General features: G+C 35.0%; 2 protein-coding genes across 2 annotated transcripts in view; one reads left to right on the top strand and one right to left on the bottom strand.

Annotated features, from left to right (window-relative positions):
- The first annotated feature begins 223 nt into the window (after positions 1–223).
- RTRAF (RNA transcription, translation and transport factor) lies at positions 224–15,199 on the top strand. Its single transcript, XM_039865125.1, has 8 exons — positions 224–444; positions 1,591–1,715; positions 4,369–4,468; positions 8,938–9,024; positions 10,308–10,396; positions 12,380–12,448; positions 14,700–14,748; positions 14,870–15,199. The coding sequence occupies exons 1-8, from the start codon at positions 384–386 to the stop codon at positions 15,022–15,024; spliced, it is 735 nt and encodes a 244-aa protein (XP_039721059.1). The 5' UTR covers positions 224–383; the 3' UTR covers positions 15,025–15,199.
- Positions 15,200–15,305: 106 nt separating this feature from the next.
- Positions 15,306–19,841, bottom strand: part of NID2 (nidogen 2) — a 57,695-nt gene continuing 53,159 nt past the window's right edge. The window contains exons 17-21 of the mRNA XM_039865124.1: positions 19,534–19,705; positions 18,705–18,862; positions 17,299–17,422; positions 16,328–16,440; positions 15,306–16,017 (exon numbers count right to left, since the gene is read on the bottom strand). Of these exons, the coding sequence (XP_039721058.1) occupies positions 16,007–16,017; positions 16,328–16,440; positions 17,299–17,422; positions 18,705–18,862; positions 19,534–19,705 (578 nt within the window). The 3' untranslated portion in view covers positions 15,306–16,006. The remainder of the gene's footprint in view (positions 16,018–16,327; positions 16,441–17,298; positions 17,423–18,704; positions 18,863–19,533; positions 19,706–19,841) is intronic.

The raw sequence follows: 19,841 nt of genomic DNA, 5'->3' as shown, positions 1-19,841 counted from the left end.
GATCCAGTGAGGGGTAGAACCGAGAGTAAAAATTCTACATATACTATTCCCTAAATGCTGTATCAAGAAGGCGAGGAAAACAGGAGAACGCTGCCTTCTCAGCTGCTTTCTGCCCATTGTACAAGCAGGAAGCTGACAATAAAGTTTATTTGAGCGTCGACGTGCCCCGACGTGGCCCCTCCTCCCCAGCCAAAGCCGCGATTGGTGAGAATTCGAGGGCGGCCGTCTTTCCTAGGCCACTATTGGTGGAGGCTGCCGTCATTTCGGAGCGCCCAGGCGCCTGGCCGCCCTCTCGCCGCGTCGCCGGTCCCTGAGCCGCCCGCACCTCCTCGCCTCTCCTCTCCCGGCCGAAGCCCGGGGGACCGGAGCGAGAAGCGGGGACTATGTTCCGACGCAAGCTGACGGCCCTCGACTACCACAACCCTGCCGGCTTCAACTATAAAGGTGAGGCGGGAGCCCCGAGCCAGCCGCGCGCCAGGCACCCCGCTGGCGGCCACTCTTAGCGCTCCAACTCGGGCTCACTATCCCGACCCTCCGCGGCCTTGTGTACCCCAGGGGTCCCCGGACCGCTCTCCGCTCGGCCGCCTAGCACCTCTGCTTTCCGCCGCCCCTCTCTTCCCCGGCCACTCCGGGCCGTCGGAGCCCCTCACCCAAGCCTGCCTCGGCATCGCCACTTTCTGCACTTGTGAACTCCAGACGTCCACTCTCCACCCCACCCCCAGCATATTAGAGGGAAAATACTCGCTTTTTAACTTAGCCCTTCAATTCCATGGTTTCCCGAGTAATTGGGCACTACCTTGGACACCTGCTCTGAGCTAGCTCAGAGCTGGAATCCGGGGAATATGCTGAGTAATATGAAGACCAGTTTACTGGGTGAGGGTAGGGGTAGTGGGGGGCGGTCAGAACCCATCCAGCAGTTTCAGATCAAGACCATACGTAATGAAGCTCCGGACCAACATTGTTGGAGTAAGCGATATAGTAACGGGTATAAATTATGTTGGGTGGGTCGTACAAAAGAGTTGATAGTAGATGAGCGGGGTAGTTGAACTGTAAATAGGAAGCTATTTGGAATTTTACAGCATTGAAGTTTTTAAAAGTATTAACATTGCTACCCACTGTTACTTAACTACTGTATAATTACTGCTTATTTTCTTCCAAAGTTCTTAGCGTGTGGTAGAGTAAATAAGTTTGAAAGTGATCAGGTACAGCTTGGGATACTCAGATCATTGTATATGGTTCCCAAGACTTCATAATGGTAGCTTGAATTTGAAATTCAAGCTTAAATTTTGAAACAAAATAATTTCTAAGCAGGATAAGTGTTATTATTTACCCCCATTTTGTAACACAAGAATCAAGCACAGAAAATTTATACAACTACTAGGTGTCTGGAACCAGAATTAGAATTTAGGCCAGGATATGAACAGAACATTTTAAATCTTTTTAATCCAAAGTCTGTACTTTCAAATCCTACTTCCAACAGCTCAATTAATTTATTATTTTGGAGTTTAAAAAAATTTCATAAGACTATTTGTGGCGAAAGAAGTGTTTTATCTAGTGCTTCTGATGATTTATGTGGTATTTTTGTTGCAGATGAAACAGAATTTAGAAACTTTATTGTTTGGCTTGAAGACCAGAAAATCAGACACTACAAGATTGAAGACAGAGGTAATTTAAGAAACATCCACAGCAGTGACTGGCCCAAGTTCTTTGAAAAGGTAACGAATTAGAAAGTAAATTTAAAGTACAGAGAGCTTTTCTAAAAATTATACAAAGACAAACAAGCTTACAATTACTTTTTTCTTTCAAAATAAAATAATGATCAGTATTAGAAGAGCTAGATTTCAGGATTTAACTTCCTTTTGTTTTTTAGAGTAAATTATATTCTCTCTTCCTATCAAGCTTTCAGTGTTACATAGAAATAATTTTGTCCGGGAGCACTGTGAGGTTTCATAAGTAGTGACATGTATTTTTTAAATGGCAAATGGCCCAAACAAGAAATTTTACATTAGACTAAAAACGTATCAATAATGCACTTATATTAAGATATTATTGATATGCTTGAAAACTAAGATTATGTCTTATTTATGCTTATATTGAACATATATGTGTTTCTTGTATACAATAGAAATAATCCTAAAAAGCCTTTTATGTGTATCTTAATTTTTTGGCTAGCATAATTTTTACATTGGCTTAGTTGAATTTTAATACTACTTGTGCAGAGAAAGAATTTTTTTTCTAATTAGAATAAAAAATCACATTTTACAGTAGCATTACTTAAACATTTTTATTGGTTATATTTGATAAGTAAGATATTTTCTTTTAAAAATATGAAAAAGACTAAATATTTCATTTGCTTGAGGAAAGTGATTAGTACCTTTCTCTTAAGAAGCAGAATTTTATGAATTAGGGGATTGTGTAAGTTACACACTAGCTCTATGACTATGGGAAAATTTATGAACCTTTCTATGTCTCAATGTTCTCATCAATAAATAGGGATAACAGTGATACCAGTCTCATAGGGATGGTGTGTGTTGCTAATCAGTGATATACCTATGTTATCTACCTGTTCACAAAAGAGGCGCCTGGCCCACAGCAAATGCTATATGCTTTTTTACTTCCACTTCCTCTACTGCTATTATTGCTGCTACTGGATTATTTTCCTTTGCTCTTAAAAGGTATTTTTTAAAATTTTGATAGGCTTTTTAAAATTTTGAAATATATTATTAGGATTTTATATCTGTCCATATCACATCTTATGGCCCATTCATATGTACAAAATTACCCAAAGTTCTACATGGTATTTGAAGAATATAGTAGTTCCATCTTATCTGCAGTTTTACTTTTTGAGGTTTCAGTTACCCACATTGTCAACAACTGTCCAAAAATATTAAATGGAAAATTCCAGAAACAATTCATTAGTTTTAAATTGCTCACTGTTATAAGTATCATAGTGAAATCTCATGATGTCCAGCTGCGTCCTGCCCCAGAGGTGAATCATCTCTGTCCAGCATATCTATACTGTATACACCACCTACCTGTGTATACAGTCACTTATTAGCCATCTCTGTTATCAGATCAACTGTCATAGTATCACAGTGCTTCAAGTAACCCTTACTGACAGAAGGTCAGTGGTAGCCTAAGTTTTATCACACAATGGCCACATCATTCATCTCACTTCATCTCACATCATCACAATAAGGGTGAGTATAGTATAAAATTTTGAGAAAGACCACATTCACATAACCTTTATTACAGTAGTATGTTAGTATAATTGTCCTATTAGTTGTTAATCTTACTGTACTTAATTGATAAATTTAACTCCATCATAGGTACATATAGGGAAAAAGATGTAGTGTACGTAGGGTTTGGTACTACCTGAGGTTTCAGGCACCCACTGAGGGTCTTGGAATGTATCCTCCATGGATAATGGAGTACTATATAAATATTTTTCTGATGAAGAACACCCAGAAGTGACAGTAAAGTAGGATAACGAAGATAAGTATTGCTTATAGCATATTTAGAACTTCTTATAGCTTATATTGCTTATAGCATATTTAGAACTTCTTTCAGAATTACTTTTAGATCACGAGACATCTTTTGAATATCCTCAATATTGACAATTTTTTATATTTTGAAGTTGGATTTACTTTTTAGATCATGACCAAATCTTTTGAATAAGGTTTGTTTTTTTTGTTTTTTTGTTTTTTTTAAAGCAGGGCGATAATTTTTTTGGTTAGAAAATGGATTATGGTTAAAAAGTGCCAATTAATTATCCTCAAAAGGATTTCCAAAAGAGAGTTCCAAAAGTTGTGAGTAATAGCATTGTTGCTGGGATTGAAGTATAGTACTAATTTTAGATATACAGCTTCTTACATTAAAAATGCTTGGTTACATTGTATATGTATACATTACATGGCTTACTCTCTTCAGTGGCATTTCCATATGAAAGCTAAGGTTTAGATAATAATTGGTTTATTTTTATATCCTCCTCTTTAGAGTCTTTTTAAAATTTATTTGGCCTGTGTGTATTGAGACCCGGAATCAGAAAGTTTAGATTCAGGTCCCAGTTTTAAGTTGTATAACCGTTGGCAAGTGTTAACCTCTCTAGGCCTGAATTTTCTCATCTATAAAATGGGGAAGTTGTTCTAGATCAGTGATGCCCTGCCTATAATCTGGAAATGAAAAATTTCAAAAAGCATGATAGAAATACTTAAGATGATACACTTAAATATTGCCTTCCTTTGGGTTATATAATTACATTCAAATTTTAGTAATATAAATATTATAAGAAATTCTTTGAGATCCAAGCTAGGGTATCTTTCAGCTCTACCATTTTTTGATTCTGTGACTTTTTTTTTTCCCTCACAGTATCTCAGAGATGTTAATTGTCCTTTCAAGATTCAAGATCGACAAGAAGCAATTGACTGGCTTCTTGGTTTAGCTGTTAGACTTGAATATGGAGATAATGGTATGTTTTGTGGGGAATGTGTGTTTTAAAGAGAGAAGAAAGGTGGGAAAGAAGGAGTGTTAGAATGTAGGGAACTTACCAGTTTGTGTTTCTTTGTCTTATGTTGTTTTTTACTTTTGGTTCATTTCAAGTTTTATATATCCTCATGTCCCTTTTCAGCATCTATTTAAAATCTTAACTTTTTTCATGACCATTCTCCTGTGTCTAGCACTCACCCTCCAACTCCCAAATTGTCTGGGAAAGAATTTTCTAAAACTGGAGTCTCTTTATTATCATAAGAAGTTAAAAGCACTGTCTTTCATTGGTATTTTTATTTATTTTTTTAGAATTTGGAAATGATATCTTCTGGAGAAGGCTAATTGAATGGCTTCTCACAAAGTAATGTTACTTTGGTCAGTTTGCCATCTTTCTAACTCTGCACCTTAGCCTTTCAAGTTAAATTGTTGTTAGTATCCCTGGATTGATGGTATTTCAGAATGTTGGTTGCAGTAGGTAACTTCACAGGAGACTGATAAATATGTCTAATGCCAATATACACTATAAGGTAAAAGTTTTGCAATAAACTCATGTTTCCTCTCATTAGACTATTTCTTTTGGAAAGGCCTACCAACATCTAAATGCTAGATATTATCTTAACCTGCATTCTCTGTGTTTTATGGTGTTCTCTTTTATGGGATGGTCAGTTCCAGTTCTCTTAATCATTTGCTTATGACATCTTTGACATCTTTGACTTCTCCCTTTTTCTCCCATCCTGTCCCCATCCTATCTTTTTCCTTGTCTATCATATCTTTTCTTTCCCAATTTCACTACTAACGCCCTGATTCAGTCCCTTGTCACTTTCTGCTTAGAGTATTGTAATATCTTTCATACTAGTCTCTTATTAGCATCACTCTCTATTCTCATCTGCATGGCCCATCAAGCTAACTTTTTGAAACATAAAGGTGTTTTAGAATGCTATGTGCTTTACAGTGCTATACTTTGTTTCCAGAAAATACCTCCATATCTCCAGACTCCTTAGCCTAGTATTCAAGGCCTTTGATAACTGATGTCCAACCAGTATTCACATCCTTGATATCCCAGCCAAACTAGAATAACGCTGGTTCCTATTTACATCTCTTCTTTTTTCTTCCCTCAGTTTCTTGGCTTGCGTTTTTCCTTTTGCTAATATGCCGTTTCAGTCTATCTCTACACATGTAAACCCTGCCTGTCCTTGTAAGATCCAGCACAAACGCCACCTAGCAGTAGTTTTTCCTTCTGAACTTTTATAGCTTTTACCTCTACAACTTTTGAGTCACATTACTTTCCATTTTGCTTATATGTGTTATTTTCACCACTAAATTATAAGCTTATACTCAGTTTTGTTTCCTTCATGGTACCTCTGTTAGTTTCTTATTGCTGCTGTAACAAATTACTACAAACTTAGTGATTTAAAACAACTTATCGTATAGTTTTGGAAGTCTGTCTTACTGGACTTAAAAGCCAAGTTGTTGGCAAGGCTGGTTCTTTTTGGAAGTTCTAGGTGAAGATCAATCTCTTTGTCTTGTCTACCTTCTGGAGGTTGCCTGCATTCCTTGATTCTGGCCCCTTTATCTTCAAATCTAATAGTATTGTATCTTCCAGTCTCTGTGTGACTGTTTCTGTTGTCACCTCTTTGACTATGATCCCCCTGCCACCCTCTTGCAAGGATGTTGTGATTACTTTGGGCCCACCTGGATAATGCAGGATAATCCTCCCCATTTCAAGGTCTTTAATCAACATCTACAAAGTCTCTTTTGCCATGCAAGGTAATATTCATAGGTTACAGGGATTGGGAATATGGACATCTTTTGCGGGGAAGGGTCATGATTCTGTCTGCATAGTACCTCACATACTTCCTTGCATATAATAGGCAAGCTTATCAGCTTTAATAAACATTTGGCAAATGCAGAATGAGAATGTTCACATATTCTGATATGGAGCATCAGTCAGCTTCAGACTCAAATTTCGGAAGCCTTATGGCAGAAACCTTAAGCTCTCAGACTTTTTTTTTAAACTTTGAATTTTAATTTTAAAAGAAAATACTTGGGATTTTCTTCCTTTAGAAAATAAATGTAATCATACGCCTTTGTAGCATTAGTTGATTTTTAGAACTTTTAGCAAAGTCTTTATCTATTCTGGTTTGAATTGGTAACCTCTGTTAGTTAATTTGCAACAACGTGTTCTCTAGCTTTTTGAAAGTGTTTTTCAGCTATTCCCAAATAAAATTGTAATCACATCTCAATTTACTTTCGTTTTACCTTTATTTATTCCATTTGTCCCATTTGTATAATACTTCAGCTTAGGTTCCCTAGGTACCAAGAACGGTGGGTATCTATGATCACATATCCCTACAGTTGAGTATAACTCTTAGGTACAATTATATCTCAGTAATAGCTGATATTTTTTAAAGTAATTTTTTTGATATTGAAAATTATAGTTGAATATTTGAAATTTTAACTGAATTATAGTTGAAAGGTAAATAATATCAAAAGTATATTAAAAGTTTAAATTAGAAAACAAGTTTTTATGTAATCTTAAAATTCAGAATTGCAAGAAAGGACTTTTTGGGAAAAGGGCTAAAGTAGTAATACTACCCCTATCAGTAGAAGGTGCTGTTCTTTTGTAGTTCTACATTGAAACGTTGCATTCTTACTGACTTAAGTTATTTAAAATTTTTATTATTTGATGAAACCATTGTGAATTTATATTGTGCTTTAATTTTTAAAGCCTTTTGTAGCTTGTCAGTTAAGGTGATTAAAATCTGACTTAAATTTTTTTCCTTTAACTTTAATGACATAATTTCAGATTTCCAGAAAAGTTGCAGGAATAGTACAAAGAATTTTTACATAGCCAGATTCTGCAAATATTAACATTTTAATTCATATGCCTTATCTTTCTCTATGTAAATAACAATATAATATTTTTCTAAACCATTTGATATTAACTTGTAGTTGATTCTCTTTTATCCTTAAGTACTTTAATGCACATTTCCTAAGTGTACGGGACCACAATATTATCAGAATCAGTTAACTGTGATTCAACTCTTATCTGTAATTTGTATTTTACCAATGATGTTCTTTGTAGCACACACACACAAAAGTCCTTGATCATGTGTTGCATTCAGTTTTTATGTCTCTTGAGTATCCTATAAACTGGGAAATTTTCTCAGTCTTCTTTATTTGTGCTTCATGGTACTGACATTTATTTTGTAGAATATTCCTCAATTTGGGTTTCTCTAGTGTTTCCTCATGATTAGATTCAGAGTTTGTATTTCTGTTAAGAATAACACGGAAATGATGTGTGTTAAGTGCATCATACCAGGAGGCATGTATTGTTAGCAATATTTCCGTTTACTGGTAATGTTACTTTGATCACTTGCTTAAGATTTCTCTACTCTAAAGTTACAATTTCCCCTTCTGATAAAATATGTATACTGTTAGGAGATACTTTGAAATGATGTCAGTATGCTTTTGCTCCTCAAACTTTCCCCCTAGCTTTGCATCCATTTGATGATTCTCCGATGAGTCAGTTATGATGTCGATGATGTTTACTAAAAGGTGTTTTTCTAATTCTGTCATTCTTTCTGATTTATTTGTTGGCTTTCTATCTTAAAGAGGAGCTTTCCCGTTTTTCAGATTTGTTTATTTAAATCAGTGTGGATATGTAGATTCTTATTTTACTCAATGGGTCATAATCTTTTTTTGTTGTTGTGTATTTTGATGTTTTCACTATAATAGATTTTGCCAGTGGGAGCTCCATTAGGATAACTCCTGTCAGACATAATAAATTTTAAATTTTATTTTTCCTCTTATTTTATAAGCAAATCATATAAATACTGTAGCTAAAGATGGCATTTTGGGCAATGAGTTCGGTGAATTATTAAAGTATTTTTATTTGTACAGTCTTTAAGTATTAAATATTTTTCAAGTAAAAGTTATAAATCTATCTTTGGAATCTTGAATTTCAAGTCTCCATGAAATAAGTTTAGGTTGTGATGGTATATTATTTGAAGTACTGATTTTTTTTTTTTTTTAGAAAGCAAGGTTTTGGATTCTGTATATGGCAGTCAAAAGATTTGGGAAGAGACTTTTTAGTGGGCTTGCATTTAATCTGTGTAATTTATACTTACACTCCTTCCTTTCTTCTACTCCTACCAAATTTCAGAGGAAGTTGTAAAAGCACTCTCTCCTAACGTTTAGATTGTTTGAAATGTGTTACTTTTAAAATGTTGATGTAAAAATATTTGTGTCAGGTATTCAGTAATCATTTTAGCTTAAAAAGCTATAATCACATTGTCTTTTGTGAGTTTTTTTAATAGCAAAAAATAATTTTGATCGGATGAGTTGTCTTATGCTTATAACCGGTTTGGCTCATTAAGTTTGGTAAATAAACAATATTTGTTTTACCTTAAGTTGCAGTTCTATAAATTTTATTTTTGCCTATTTTTACAGCTGAAAAATATAAGGACTTGGTACCTGATAATACTAAAAATGCTGACAAAGCAGCTAAAAATGCAGAGCCATTGATCAATTTGGATGGTAAGTACAGTGGACCCCCTTCTTCACAGTTTTGCTTTCTGTGCTTTAAGTTACCTGTGGTCAACTGCTGTCTGAAAATAGTGAATGGAAAATTCCAGAAATAATTCATTTTAAATTGCACACCATTCTCAGTAGCATGATGATGTTTTGTGCCATCCTACCTGGGCTATGAATTATCCCTTTGTTCAGCATATCCGTGTTGTCCAGGTTAGTTGCAGTATCGCAGTGCTTGTATTCAGCTAACCCTTATTTTACCTAATGGTCCCAAAATACAAGAGTGGGATGCTAGCAATTCAGATATGCCAAAGAGAGAAGGCGTAAAGTGCTTCTTTTAATTGAAAAGGTATGTGTGTATAGGGAAAAACATAGTATACAAATGATTTGGTACTGTCCCTGTTTTAGGCATCCCCTGGGGGTCTTAGGATGTGTCCCTTTTGGGACAAAGGGGATGACTATGTAAATGCATTAAAATGATTGACATTATTGGTATCTTATTTTTTATTTTATTTTTTATTTCCTAGAATGAGGTCTGGGTTTATTTGGTTTTAGTTAATTAAGAATGCTTCATGCAGTCAGCTTTTGTGTGGGTATTTTATTCTTTATGATGTTTTTTTATTGTGTTGCATTGTGCTTTCTCCTTCCTCTTGTAGTTGAATATATAAATGTTAAAATGCTGTTCTTCGAGCTTCTCATAGTAATGTAGAGATTTCCATTTGTATTTAACCATAGTTGGTGCTTGTTTGCCTTCCTGAGTATATAACATTTTTTCTAATCTAATGTGACACTCTGAGAAAGTAAAATTTTTCATTATTTTATGTCCCAGATGTCTTTTAGGAATTCTCCTTTTAAAATTATGAAAATTCTAATTACTGAGATTATAATATGTTAAATATGATATATTGTGACCTATAATTTATGAGTTATGAATTAATAAGCTGCTTGGACACTCGAGAGCTGTTACTTAGAGCTGTTCATCGAAGAGATCTATGTATTAATAGCTTTGGAAAGAAATGTTAATTAAAAGTGCTACATAAATGGACCTTGCAGAAAGTTATAGGACAAACCTAATGTGCATTTATTTAGTCATTTATTGGATTGTTCAGTTAGGCCGATTAATCAGAAAACCATTGACACCATCAGTTTACGTAGTTTGCTTTTGTCAACAGTTTAAAAAATTTGTTGTTACTGGACAATTCAAATGTTTTTTGTAAGTTTATATGTTTACATATATATCTAATTGTATGTTTGCAGAGCTGTAAGTTTCCATTTTTTATCTTTTACAGTAAATAATCCTGATTTTAAGGCTGGTGTCATGGCTTTGGCTAACCTTCTTCAGATTCAGCGTCATGATGATTACCTGGTGATGCTTAAGGTCAGCTTCATATTCTTGATTCTTGACTGAATATATTTTTTAAAAGTTCATTTTCAAAAAATTGATATTTAAATTTATGGTTGAGTGTCTAAAATGTGGAGGAACATGGGACATAAAGGAGATTTCATGATTTCATCTATTTTAGATTATCTAATAACTAATATCAAAGAGTGTTTACTGTGTGCCGACCATTGTGCTTTAAATCATTTTGCAAAGATGGTTTCATTAAATCCAACAATCCTAGAGGTAGGTGCTAATATCGTTCTTTTTAATATATATATGAAGAAATTGAGACTAAAATAATGTCCAAGATAACACGGAAGATGATAGAGCCAGGATTTTAATCTACGTACTCTTACCTTGTGGTCCATTCTTTTTCCTATATCATTAAGGTAGTGGAAAATGCCAAATCAGTAATGGTGAATTTAGTCAAAAATACATACTCCACAATCTCTTTAAGGAATGAATATTCTGTCTTCCAAGTCACCTGTCCTAGGTAGGCCACTCAGTTCAGGGAACCCAGTGGTCTGAAAGAGATCTCTTATCTTTGAGGAAAAATATACTCATACTTCATAAGATTTATGCCAAATAATTATGATAGTACAGTAGGGCTGGGGGGAGGAAAGTTGTGCTTAAGATACCAGACTTGGAAATTATTTTAGAAATAATTATTGATTTTATGAAAAATTAAAAAGCTTTGGACTATGCCTTGTGCATGTAAATTACTTTTAAACTACTTAGTAGTAAATTGATAATTTTCACTCTACCCACAAGAGATTAAGCCAGAATTTTTTCTACTTTTTGGAAGTGTATGTATTAAATGTCAGTTGTAGTAAGGAAAAGACTGTTCTGTTCCTAGATTATTATAATTCTGTATGCTGATTCTGAATGTTAACTTGGATGTTCTCAACTCAGATTGGCTGCCAGGAGACAAAAAGTTATTTTTAGTGAAATTTAGCTCTTTCAAAGGCTTGTTCCTTACTCAGGCAATTATGTAAATTACTTTGGAACATTTCTACAGTATTCATGAGAGCTTTAATCATAAACTGAGGAGAGAGACAATGTTAGCATTTGGGGGGTACTTTTCATTAGACTTTAAAGACCCAATGGGAAAAAGTAAAAGTCAGCTATAACGAAAAGCTTTATAAAATTCTAATCCTAGCTGCAGGATTATTCTTTGAGTTATTTCAAGAAGCATTCAAATAATATGTAACCATATGGAAAACATCTTCATAGGTTTGTCAAGCACAAGAATCAGTATATTAACTGGCAACCAAACTTTACATTTGCAATCACCGTTAAAGATTGGTTTAATCATCTTTTTCAATTGTAGCATTTAGATTTTTATTATTAAAAATATTTTTATAAGTTTTCGCTTATTTTTGAGTTGTAATTGTCATTTACTAATTAAAATTCCATTTAAGAAAATCTTATTTTTTGAGTTTGTGGAGGTGTGATCATGCACTTGTGTCTGCCATAATAAAATGACTTGGTGATAAAAAAAAAAAACAAGATGTTCTATGAAAGATCTAAAATCATTTTACTATAATTAAATGAAAACGAGGACAGTGTGTATGATATGCTACCATGCTACCCATGTGTCAAAGTCTGTGTGTGCATGAGTCCTGGTAAGGATACACAGGATCTGATGATGATTATCTTCTGGAGGGCAATGGCTGAGGCCTGAGTAGGAAGGAGACCTACTTTTTACCATGTATCCTTCTTTATTTAAAATATTTTTTTACCATGCACATGAACTATCTATTCAAAAAGGTTTTCAATTGTGAGCATCATTCCACATTATTAAATAGTAAAACAACTTTTATTACAATTGCAGTTTTTAAAATGTTTTAATTTACTGGGGAGTTTGTTAATGAATTAGGTAATTCTAACTTTATCAAACTGGGCATTCTTGATCTTTAGATTCAGAGAAGAAAAGGTGACAAACATGAAAACTAAAACCAGTATTTTTCGGTTTCTTAGGCAATTCGCATTTTGGTCCAGGAGCGCCTGACACAGGATGCAGTTGCTAAAGCAAATCAAACAAAAGAGGTATATATTTTTTAATATAAATTGTAAATTAATTATTAATGAAAGTTTCTTCTGCTGTTGTCATGAGTTTGAACTTTGCGTGTATCTGTATAAGGTATCTATTCTAGGTTAGAACTGCCCAGAGAAAGGATAACTTACTTCAAGGGGATTGAATTTGGTTCCTAATCACACTGTATCTAGTCATTTCTGAGTGAAAAATGAATTCATGTTTATCTCCCTTCATACCTTAGAGAAGCTACCAATAGCACATCCATAGTCTACCAATACAAACCACTGCATGTGACTAGTTGAAGTTTATTTAGAAGAATTTGCCTTTGTGAAAATTATTGGGTTATTTTGACTAATTGCTGGAAAACAGGACACACCTTCTTTAATTTTTTTTTTCTTTGACCTAAATTCCATTATCACTCTTTTGTTTCTTCAGAGAAATCTACTCTCATTTTATCTTTTCTGTTTCATAGCATAAAACATAAGTAACTTGCTTAAGGTCACCTAGTTGACAAGTGGTTGAGCTCAGGCAATCTGATTCAAGAGCCTGTGCCATTTTGTGGTGCTCTATGACATGAGCTGGTTGATCGGCCCATGTGAAGCCAGGTGTAGACTCTTTCAGCTTACAGGTGATTGATGCTGCCATCTTTCAGTCCTGCTTTGTAGGCTGAGAAAACTACACCATAACTATCTTTCCCTTAATAATTCTGGTATATTTTTGGATGAAAGGTACCAGAAATCCAAAATCTCATTGACTTTGGGGCAGTAGAAGAATCCTCAGGGATTAGCAGCAGCAGCTGCAGGTATCTAATAATGCACACTCCTGCTGTGTAGATGTTGCAGTGAATGCTTTTGGCACAGCCACCATCCTGTACTCTGGTCCTCTTTTGCTTCCTTCAGTTCCCCAATGTCATTTGTCCTCTGACCCCATCTTTAGCAAGGCTCAGCAGTGTTAAAAGGTTATTAATGCCAGGGAAGTATAGTCCCCTCTGAAAGACACTCAGTTTCTTTTAAAGTTTCTTATTGGCTTATTAATTATGTATGAATCGGGCCACTGGAAATTGAAATAAAGATCAGCTTATTTCTCCCACACTATAGAACAGACAGTAAATTGTTCTGGCATAATAAAATCATTCAGTCAGTAAAACTATGCCTTTGCCTTTGGTTTAGAAGGCAGCACAAATAAGGGAATAGCCAAATCTCTTTGCTCTTGTATATAAAGTAAAACTTAGTTTTATTTTCAGTGCTCCAAATCTTAGTTTTAGAGTCATCCCCAAAAGATACCATGCTATAATACAGTAGAGAAATTGTTAAAGTTGAGTGTTCTTATTTGTAACTGTTAAAACTAGCATTTGGGCCTTTGGGCCTGTGGTCATCAGCGGTAGCTGGTCCTTGGTGGTCTGCTGGCAGACAAAGGGAAAAATAGAGACTCTGTACCAGACTGACATAGAAAGCCACCCAGTACAGTAATAGTTTTTAGTTTTGCTCACTGAATTTTCATACCCATTTGTTTCTTCACTTATATGTGTTTATTAGCTATTTTGAAGTAGATGGAGCCTAAGTAGATTTTCCTTAATAGATTAGTCAAAAATTGAGTAGCAACAGCATTTGTAGCATTGAAAGTATAGTGACTTTTTTTTGTACTGGTAATGATTTCATATAATATAATCAGAAAGTCTAGGCTGCCTGTCCTTATTTTAATTTGATAGTTATTGTGAACTCCCTAGAGTTCATCATGGTCACCATCTTTGGTATATCTAGATGTAGGTACTGACTGGTAGGCGGAAGTTTAGATTCCATTTATTTTCTTACACTATTTCAAAGTAATTTTAAAATGAACTATTGAAAGTTAAATTATATGTAATCAGGTAAACATTATGTTCACTGAAAAAAATACGTATATTTTAGATTTGTACAATTTGCAAAGACAGTGTGCTCAAATAAACTTGCTTGAGAAAAGTAAAAGTAGTCTTACTCCATTTGCCCTGTACACTGCAGCAAAAAGCTATTATTTTATATGCCTGGTCTTAAAAAATTGAATGGGTGATGGAACTGAATGTAGTGGGAAGCTAAAGGCCATTCTTTCCTAACTGGTTAGAGTAGGAAAAAACATCAAATACAAACTTAAAGTGAAAATTCTCAGTCCCCTTGCCACTGTGGCTAAAAAGGTTAAAATAACAGAATAGATAACTGCTTTTCAGCCTCAGATGAAAAAAGAGTCTGATACTTGTTTATAGTTTTACTTTGTCCATTTTTTTTAAAGGGCTTGCCTGTTGCTTTAGACAAGCATATTCTTGGTTTTGACACAGGAGGTAAGTGCTTTTGATTAATGCAAACTATTTTTAGAGATTTGGTGAATATTTGGGGGGAATGAGTAAGTAAACTGTTTTAAATGCAAAGTTATTGATTAATGCAGTGTTTCTTATAAAACAGATGCAGTTCTTAATGAAGCTGCTCAAATTCTGCGATTGCTGCACATAGAAGAGCTCAGAGAGCTACAGACAAAAATTAATGAAGCCATAGTAGCTGTTCAGGCAATTATTGCTGATCCAAAGACAGACCACAGACTGGGGAAAGTTGGAAGATGAACATTTTAGGATGTTAGCCGCTCACCTACTTAGTACAGTTGGGAACCATGTATGCTGTGGCATGTGTTTGGGAATCAAACGTCAATTTTCAAGGAAAGGATCCCAGAAAATTGACTATGTTCTAGAGATTTATCATCATTGCTTTTTCTTTAATAAAGTTCAGGAATGTAGATTTTTTTTGACTATGTGTAATATTTATGTATAATTCATCTTTTTCCTTTGTGATTAAGGTACATGCCAACCCCCAACTTTGTTTAAGAAACAATATAGATCCTCAGAAGTCATAGGAAAACTTAAAATATTTTATTGGAGTAATCTAGAAAATTTGAGAACCGATACATCTTTGGTATTTATAAATGTAATTTCTGTGGGTAATTATATAAAGGGACTTAAAGGATCAGAAAATACAAATTGGAACAATCTAGCACCTTTTAATATAAATAGAAATGCACTGACGCAGAGGTAAAAAAAAAAAATCTTAGAACTTTTGTCGGGAAACTATAAATAAATTCATTCTTTCCCATCAGTTCTGCATAGCTTCTAACTATGTCAAGGTTTATGATCTTTAGGATTGTATTTTTTATACTGGTCACCTGTGCTTTAATTTCTTGGCCAAAAAGAACCCATAGCAAACATCAGATTTAAGGTCTTTACATATTTGGTTCTTAGTTGAATGAATTTGACCTTTTAAATATGGTATAAATGTTTATAAAAAGTTGCTTTAATAAGCAGCAATTAAACTTCTATTACCTTTTTTTTAAACTTGGCAATAACTTGATTTTAAAAATACAGTAGTAAAGATTGTGAGGTATAAACTTTTCACAAAACATACTTAGTCTTTTTGCACTGAAATTGTTCATTTTGTATGTCCAGATACTTCTTGTGTGGCCAATTCCTTTTTCACTTCACCTTTGTTTGCAGTCAATGTTCTTTAGGGTCCAGATTTTGATTGTAAACTCCCAAGTCCTTTACGATGTCATACTTACTTTCTGCCTGTGAGGAGAGGGAACAGTGTGTGAATATTTTATGAGTTACAACAGCAAGTCTTTTCAAGGGGAAATAGCTTAATAGGCTGACGTTTTTTGTGTGTGTAACACACACACAAAAAGCTAGGTAGACTGAAGGTAGTAAAAATTGGTCGCCTCCATGTTTTTTGGCCATTAATTTTTCCAGCTCAAAGTGACTCTCACTGGTGATGATGTCAGTGACTGCGGCCAGTATCTGGGCCAAGGGCAGTCAGTTACCAGATATATCCTTCTCTCCCTTGCTGATCCAAAGGAGCAGCCTGAGCACGTTCATTTACCTGTTGGGCAGTAGGGGTAGACCGCAGTTATCCCGTAGAGATGAGATCGTTGCTCTGGAAGATACTCATCAGTAAACTGGCCACTGTCTCTACTTACTGATATAACACCATCCCTGGTAACAGAAATGAATTCATGGGATTTAAGGTTGGATTGAAAAAGTTAAAATAGAGGAAAATCTCTGCCAGCCTTCTAGAATACATTTTTTAAATTCAAAGTGAGTTTTGACTCATTTAGATTCAGAAGATTTGTCTATATCAGTAGTCCTCAGACCAGCATCATCTGGGAACTTGGTAGAAATGAAAATTTTGGGATGGGACTCAGCAATATGTTTTAACAAACCCTCAGGATGATTCTGATGCTGTGCTGAAGTTTGAGAACCACTGGTCCAAATCAGCGGTTCTCAACCCTAGCTGCATGTTGTAATTGCTTGAAGATCTATTAAACTACTGATGCCTGGGCCTCTTGCCAGACCAATTAAATCAGAATAACGAAATAGGGTAAAAGTGCTTAGATATTATATATTTTTAACATTCCCCAGATAACTGGTCTGAATTATAGTATTTTTTATTTTTCCAGGTGGACAACTAATAAGTCCACAACGTCATTTTAAAAATCAGTTTAAATCATATAACTAATATTCCTCATGGTGCCACTTAAGGTAGTGTTTTATTCTCTGAAGATCAGATTTAGATTAACGTGCTTCATTTTTGGGTAATTTATTTATTACCTAATAGCTCTCCCACTTTTAAGCTACATAGGAGTAATACCATTAAATTTCTGAGTGATATAAAAGTATGATTTTAAAAGCAATAACATTTGAATGACATTATCTGCTAATGAAGAGATAATGAAATGAAAACTTCAGTAGAGAGAGCTTAACTACTAAAGTCATTCACTGACATTTGGTAAAACAAGTGGTGTGTCCTCTACAGTAGTTTGCCTTTTCAGGCTTATCTAGATTGAAGCTTACCTCCTCCAGTCTGTGTGGTAGAAGTGATCTGCATAGCTAACAATGCTGAAGGGGTAGTTGAGGTTGTTTTGAATGACATGCCGTCCAGTTCCATCAGGTAGTGCACACTCCAGTTTTTTCGTTCCTTTTAAAGCATCAAAGAGGGAAAAAATGAGATGATTTCATACCATGGGGGTAGGGGAACTCCTTGCCAAAAATAGTGGCAGGTAGATTCCTTCCTAAAGGAAGGAAAGGTAGAATAGGAAGTAGATATTTTTATTCCCATTGCAGTGACACAAATTCGAAACTAAAATTTCCTGTTCTGTTATCAGTCTTTAGCTCATCTAACAGCATTTTAGTTTTGAATAGAGGTTAAACTCGTACTTTTTTTTGAAAAAAAGATTGCATTTAAAGAAAGTTTCTCCCAAAGTAGGGCATTAGAAATGAACTTTTTTATAATTGATATAATTTCAAGTGTTAGCTCATAAATTATAGATATAACATCTGGATAGATACTTGCCCTTCGTAAGCAATGTATAATAGTCAAGGCTACCTTTAAATAAAATCCTTAAATTTTTTTAAAAGACTATTAGTTTCTAAGTAGTAATAAAAAACTAAAGTGGTAACATGGCTCATATTTTTCAATGTAAAGGAAGCCAATACTGAAAATGTTGCCGCAGCTAAAGAAGTATTTCCAAGTTTCACGTTTCTCATGGAACCCTGCTTTTTAAAAACATAACTGTTGTTTTGGACACCTGGGTTATAATAGTGACCCATGCGCATTATAGTTTCTTTTATTAGATTATAAATTCTTTAAGAATGGCCTTTTCCATATTCTTTAGTATATTAACTAGACATACAGCATCTTTTCAGTCATGCTAATGAAGTCGCACAACAGTGTTAACCTGGGTATTGGGAACCAGAGCTTATTACTGATGCAACCTATCCTGCCACATCACTTTTCAAAGAATGCCCTCAGCATAATAGCATACTGACTGTTAAAGTAACAGATATTTATAAATGTATTACAATACTGGCAAAAAAGAACAACCAGTAACCTCTTCTTCATTTACCTAAGTTTGTCAGTTCCAACAGTGGGTAATATTTCTTTTTTAATTAAAAAGCATGCCAAATGCTCATGTAGGGGAAATGGCACACAGTACGAAAATGAGTTGGACGTAGTACTAGCCCTCAAACTTAACTGCCTGATTCACACGCACAACCCCTAAAACCTATCATAAACATCATTACAAAGTGTTCTTCAAAAGTTTACACACTGAACAAAGGAGTAGATTATGTACTGTACCATTATAAGTTTAAGCCAAAAGATCTAAAAGATGGGATTTGGCTTTGTTGTAAAATCTGTTAGAGTGCTGGCACCCGCTGTAATGAAGCATCCTGTGTCTGCATTACATCAGTAGTATTACCTGCATCTGCCCAGCAGAGCAGTTTGGAGAAGGGGTCAAAGGTTAAGCCATTGGGTAGTCCGATGTCTTTATTCACCAGAATTCTTCTGTTTTCTCCATCTAAAGACGACGTTTCAATTTTGGGAGCTTCTCGGTTCCAGTCTGTCCAGTACAAGTTCCTGTGGATACGTGAAATGGAATAGAGAGAGATGTACTTTACTCAGTATGTAGAACCCAAATTTCAGAACCATCTTTGACACTTTACTCAATCAAAAACACTTTGCTGAAATTTAAAGCTGAAAGTTTTTTTTACTGATTGAAGAAGGGTTTTTTTCTGGAATTTCATTTGGTAGAGTTCCCATTAAATACGGCAAGAGTTTCTCAAGGTATAGAAATCCTCCCTGGTTCTAACAAGTACTGAAACACTGATCAAGTTATATGTTCCGGTTGCTGATCTTAGCAATTATCATGGACAGAGAACATCTACTCTTGACTTTTGCTATAATGAAAGTGAGGCCAGAGAAATGAAACATCAAGTGTGTAAGTTTTACAACCATTTAATGGTTGTAAACCTTACTGTGGTTTTAACACTGATTGCCTAATGTGTTGCCGACGGAGACCCACTTCATTCTAGTTTAAGTTACCTCAGACAGGCCTTGCTCGATCATCTGATCAAAGTAGAACAAAGTGCCTGACACCCAGATCCTCAAATACTGTTAAATTAATGCATTTGAGCTTTTATGCTCTTGTTCTGAACACCCACCCCCCACACACAGCATTTAAATCCAAGGGCTTCTACAGGTAACAAATCGGGATCTACAGGTAACAGAATTAGGGAAGCCCTGCTGACCCTCGGATTGGATCCACAGCGATAGCGCGGGGGTTCACCAGTTCTGTGTGGAAGAGAGCCTTGCGCTCAGAGCCGTCCAACTTGGCCCTCTCTATCTTATCCAGCCCACTGTCCGTCCAGTACATTGTTCTACGAAAGTGGTCAATGGCAAGTCCTTCAGGGCTTATCAGACCTGGAAATAAAACAAAGGCAGAACTAGAGCATTTGCAGGTGTGAAAGGTGAATCTGAAACAAGAGATCTATGTTTGAATAGTCAAAAAAAAAAAAAAAAGTCCTGAATTATCTGAGTTAGAGAGCCAATTAATGGA

This window comes from Pteropus medius, unplaced genomic scaffold, assembly GCF_902729225.1.
Source record: "Pteropus medius unplaced genomic scaffold, Ma_sr-lr_union100, whole genome shotgun sequence".
In the NCBI taxonomy this organism is placed as follows: Eukaryota; Metazoa; Chordata; class Mammalia; order Chiroptera; family Pteropodidae; genus Pteropus; species Pteropus medius.
This window is presented reverse-complemented; position numbering and strand designations above follow the sequence as displayed.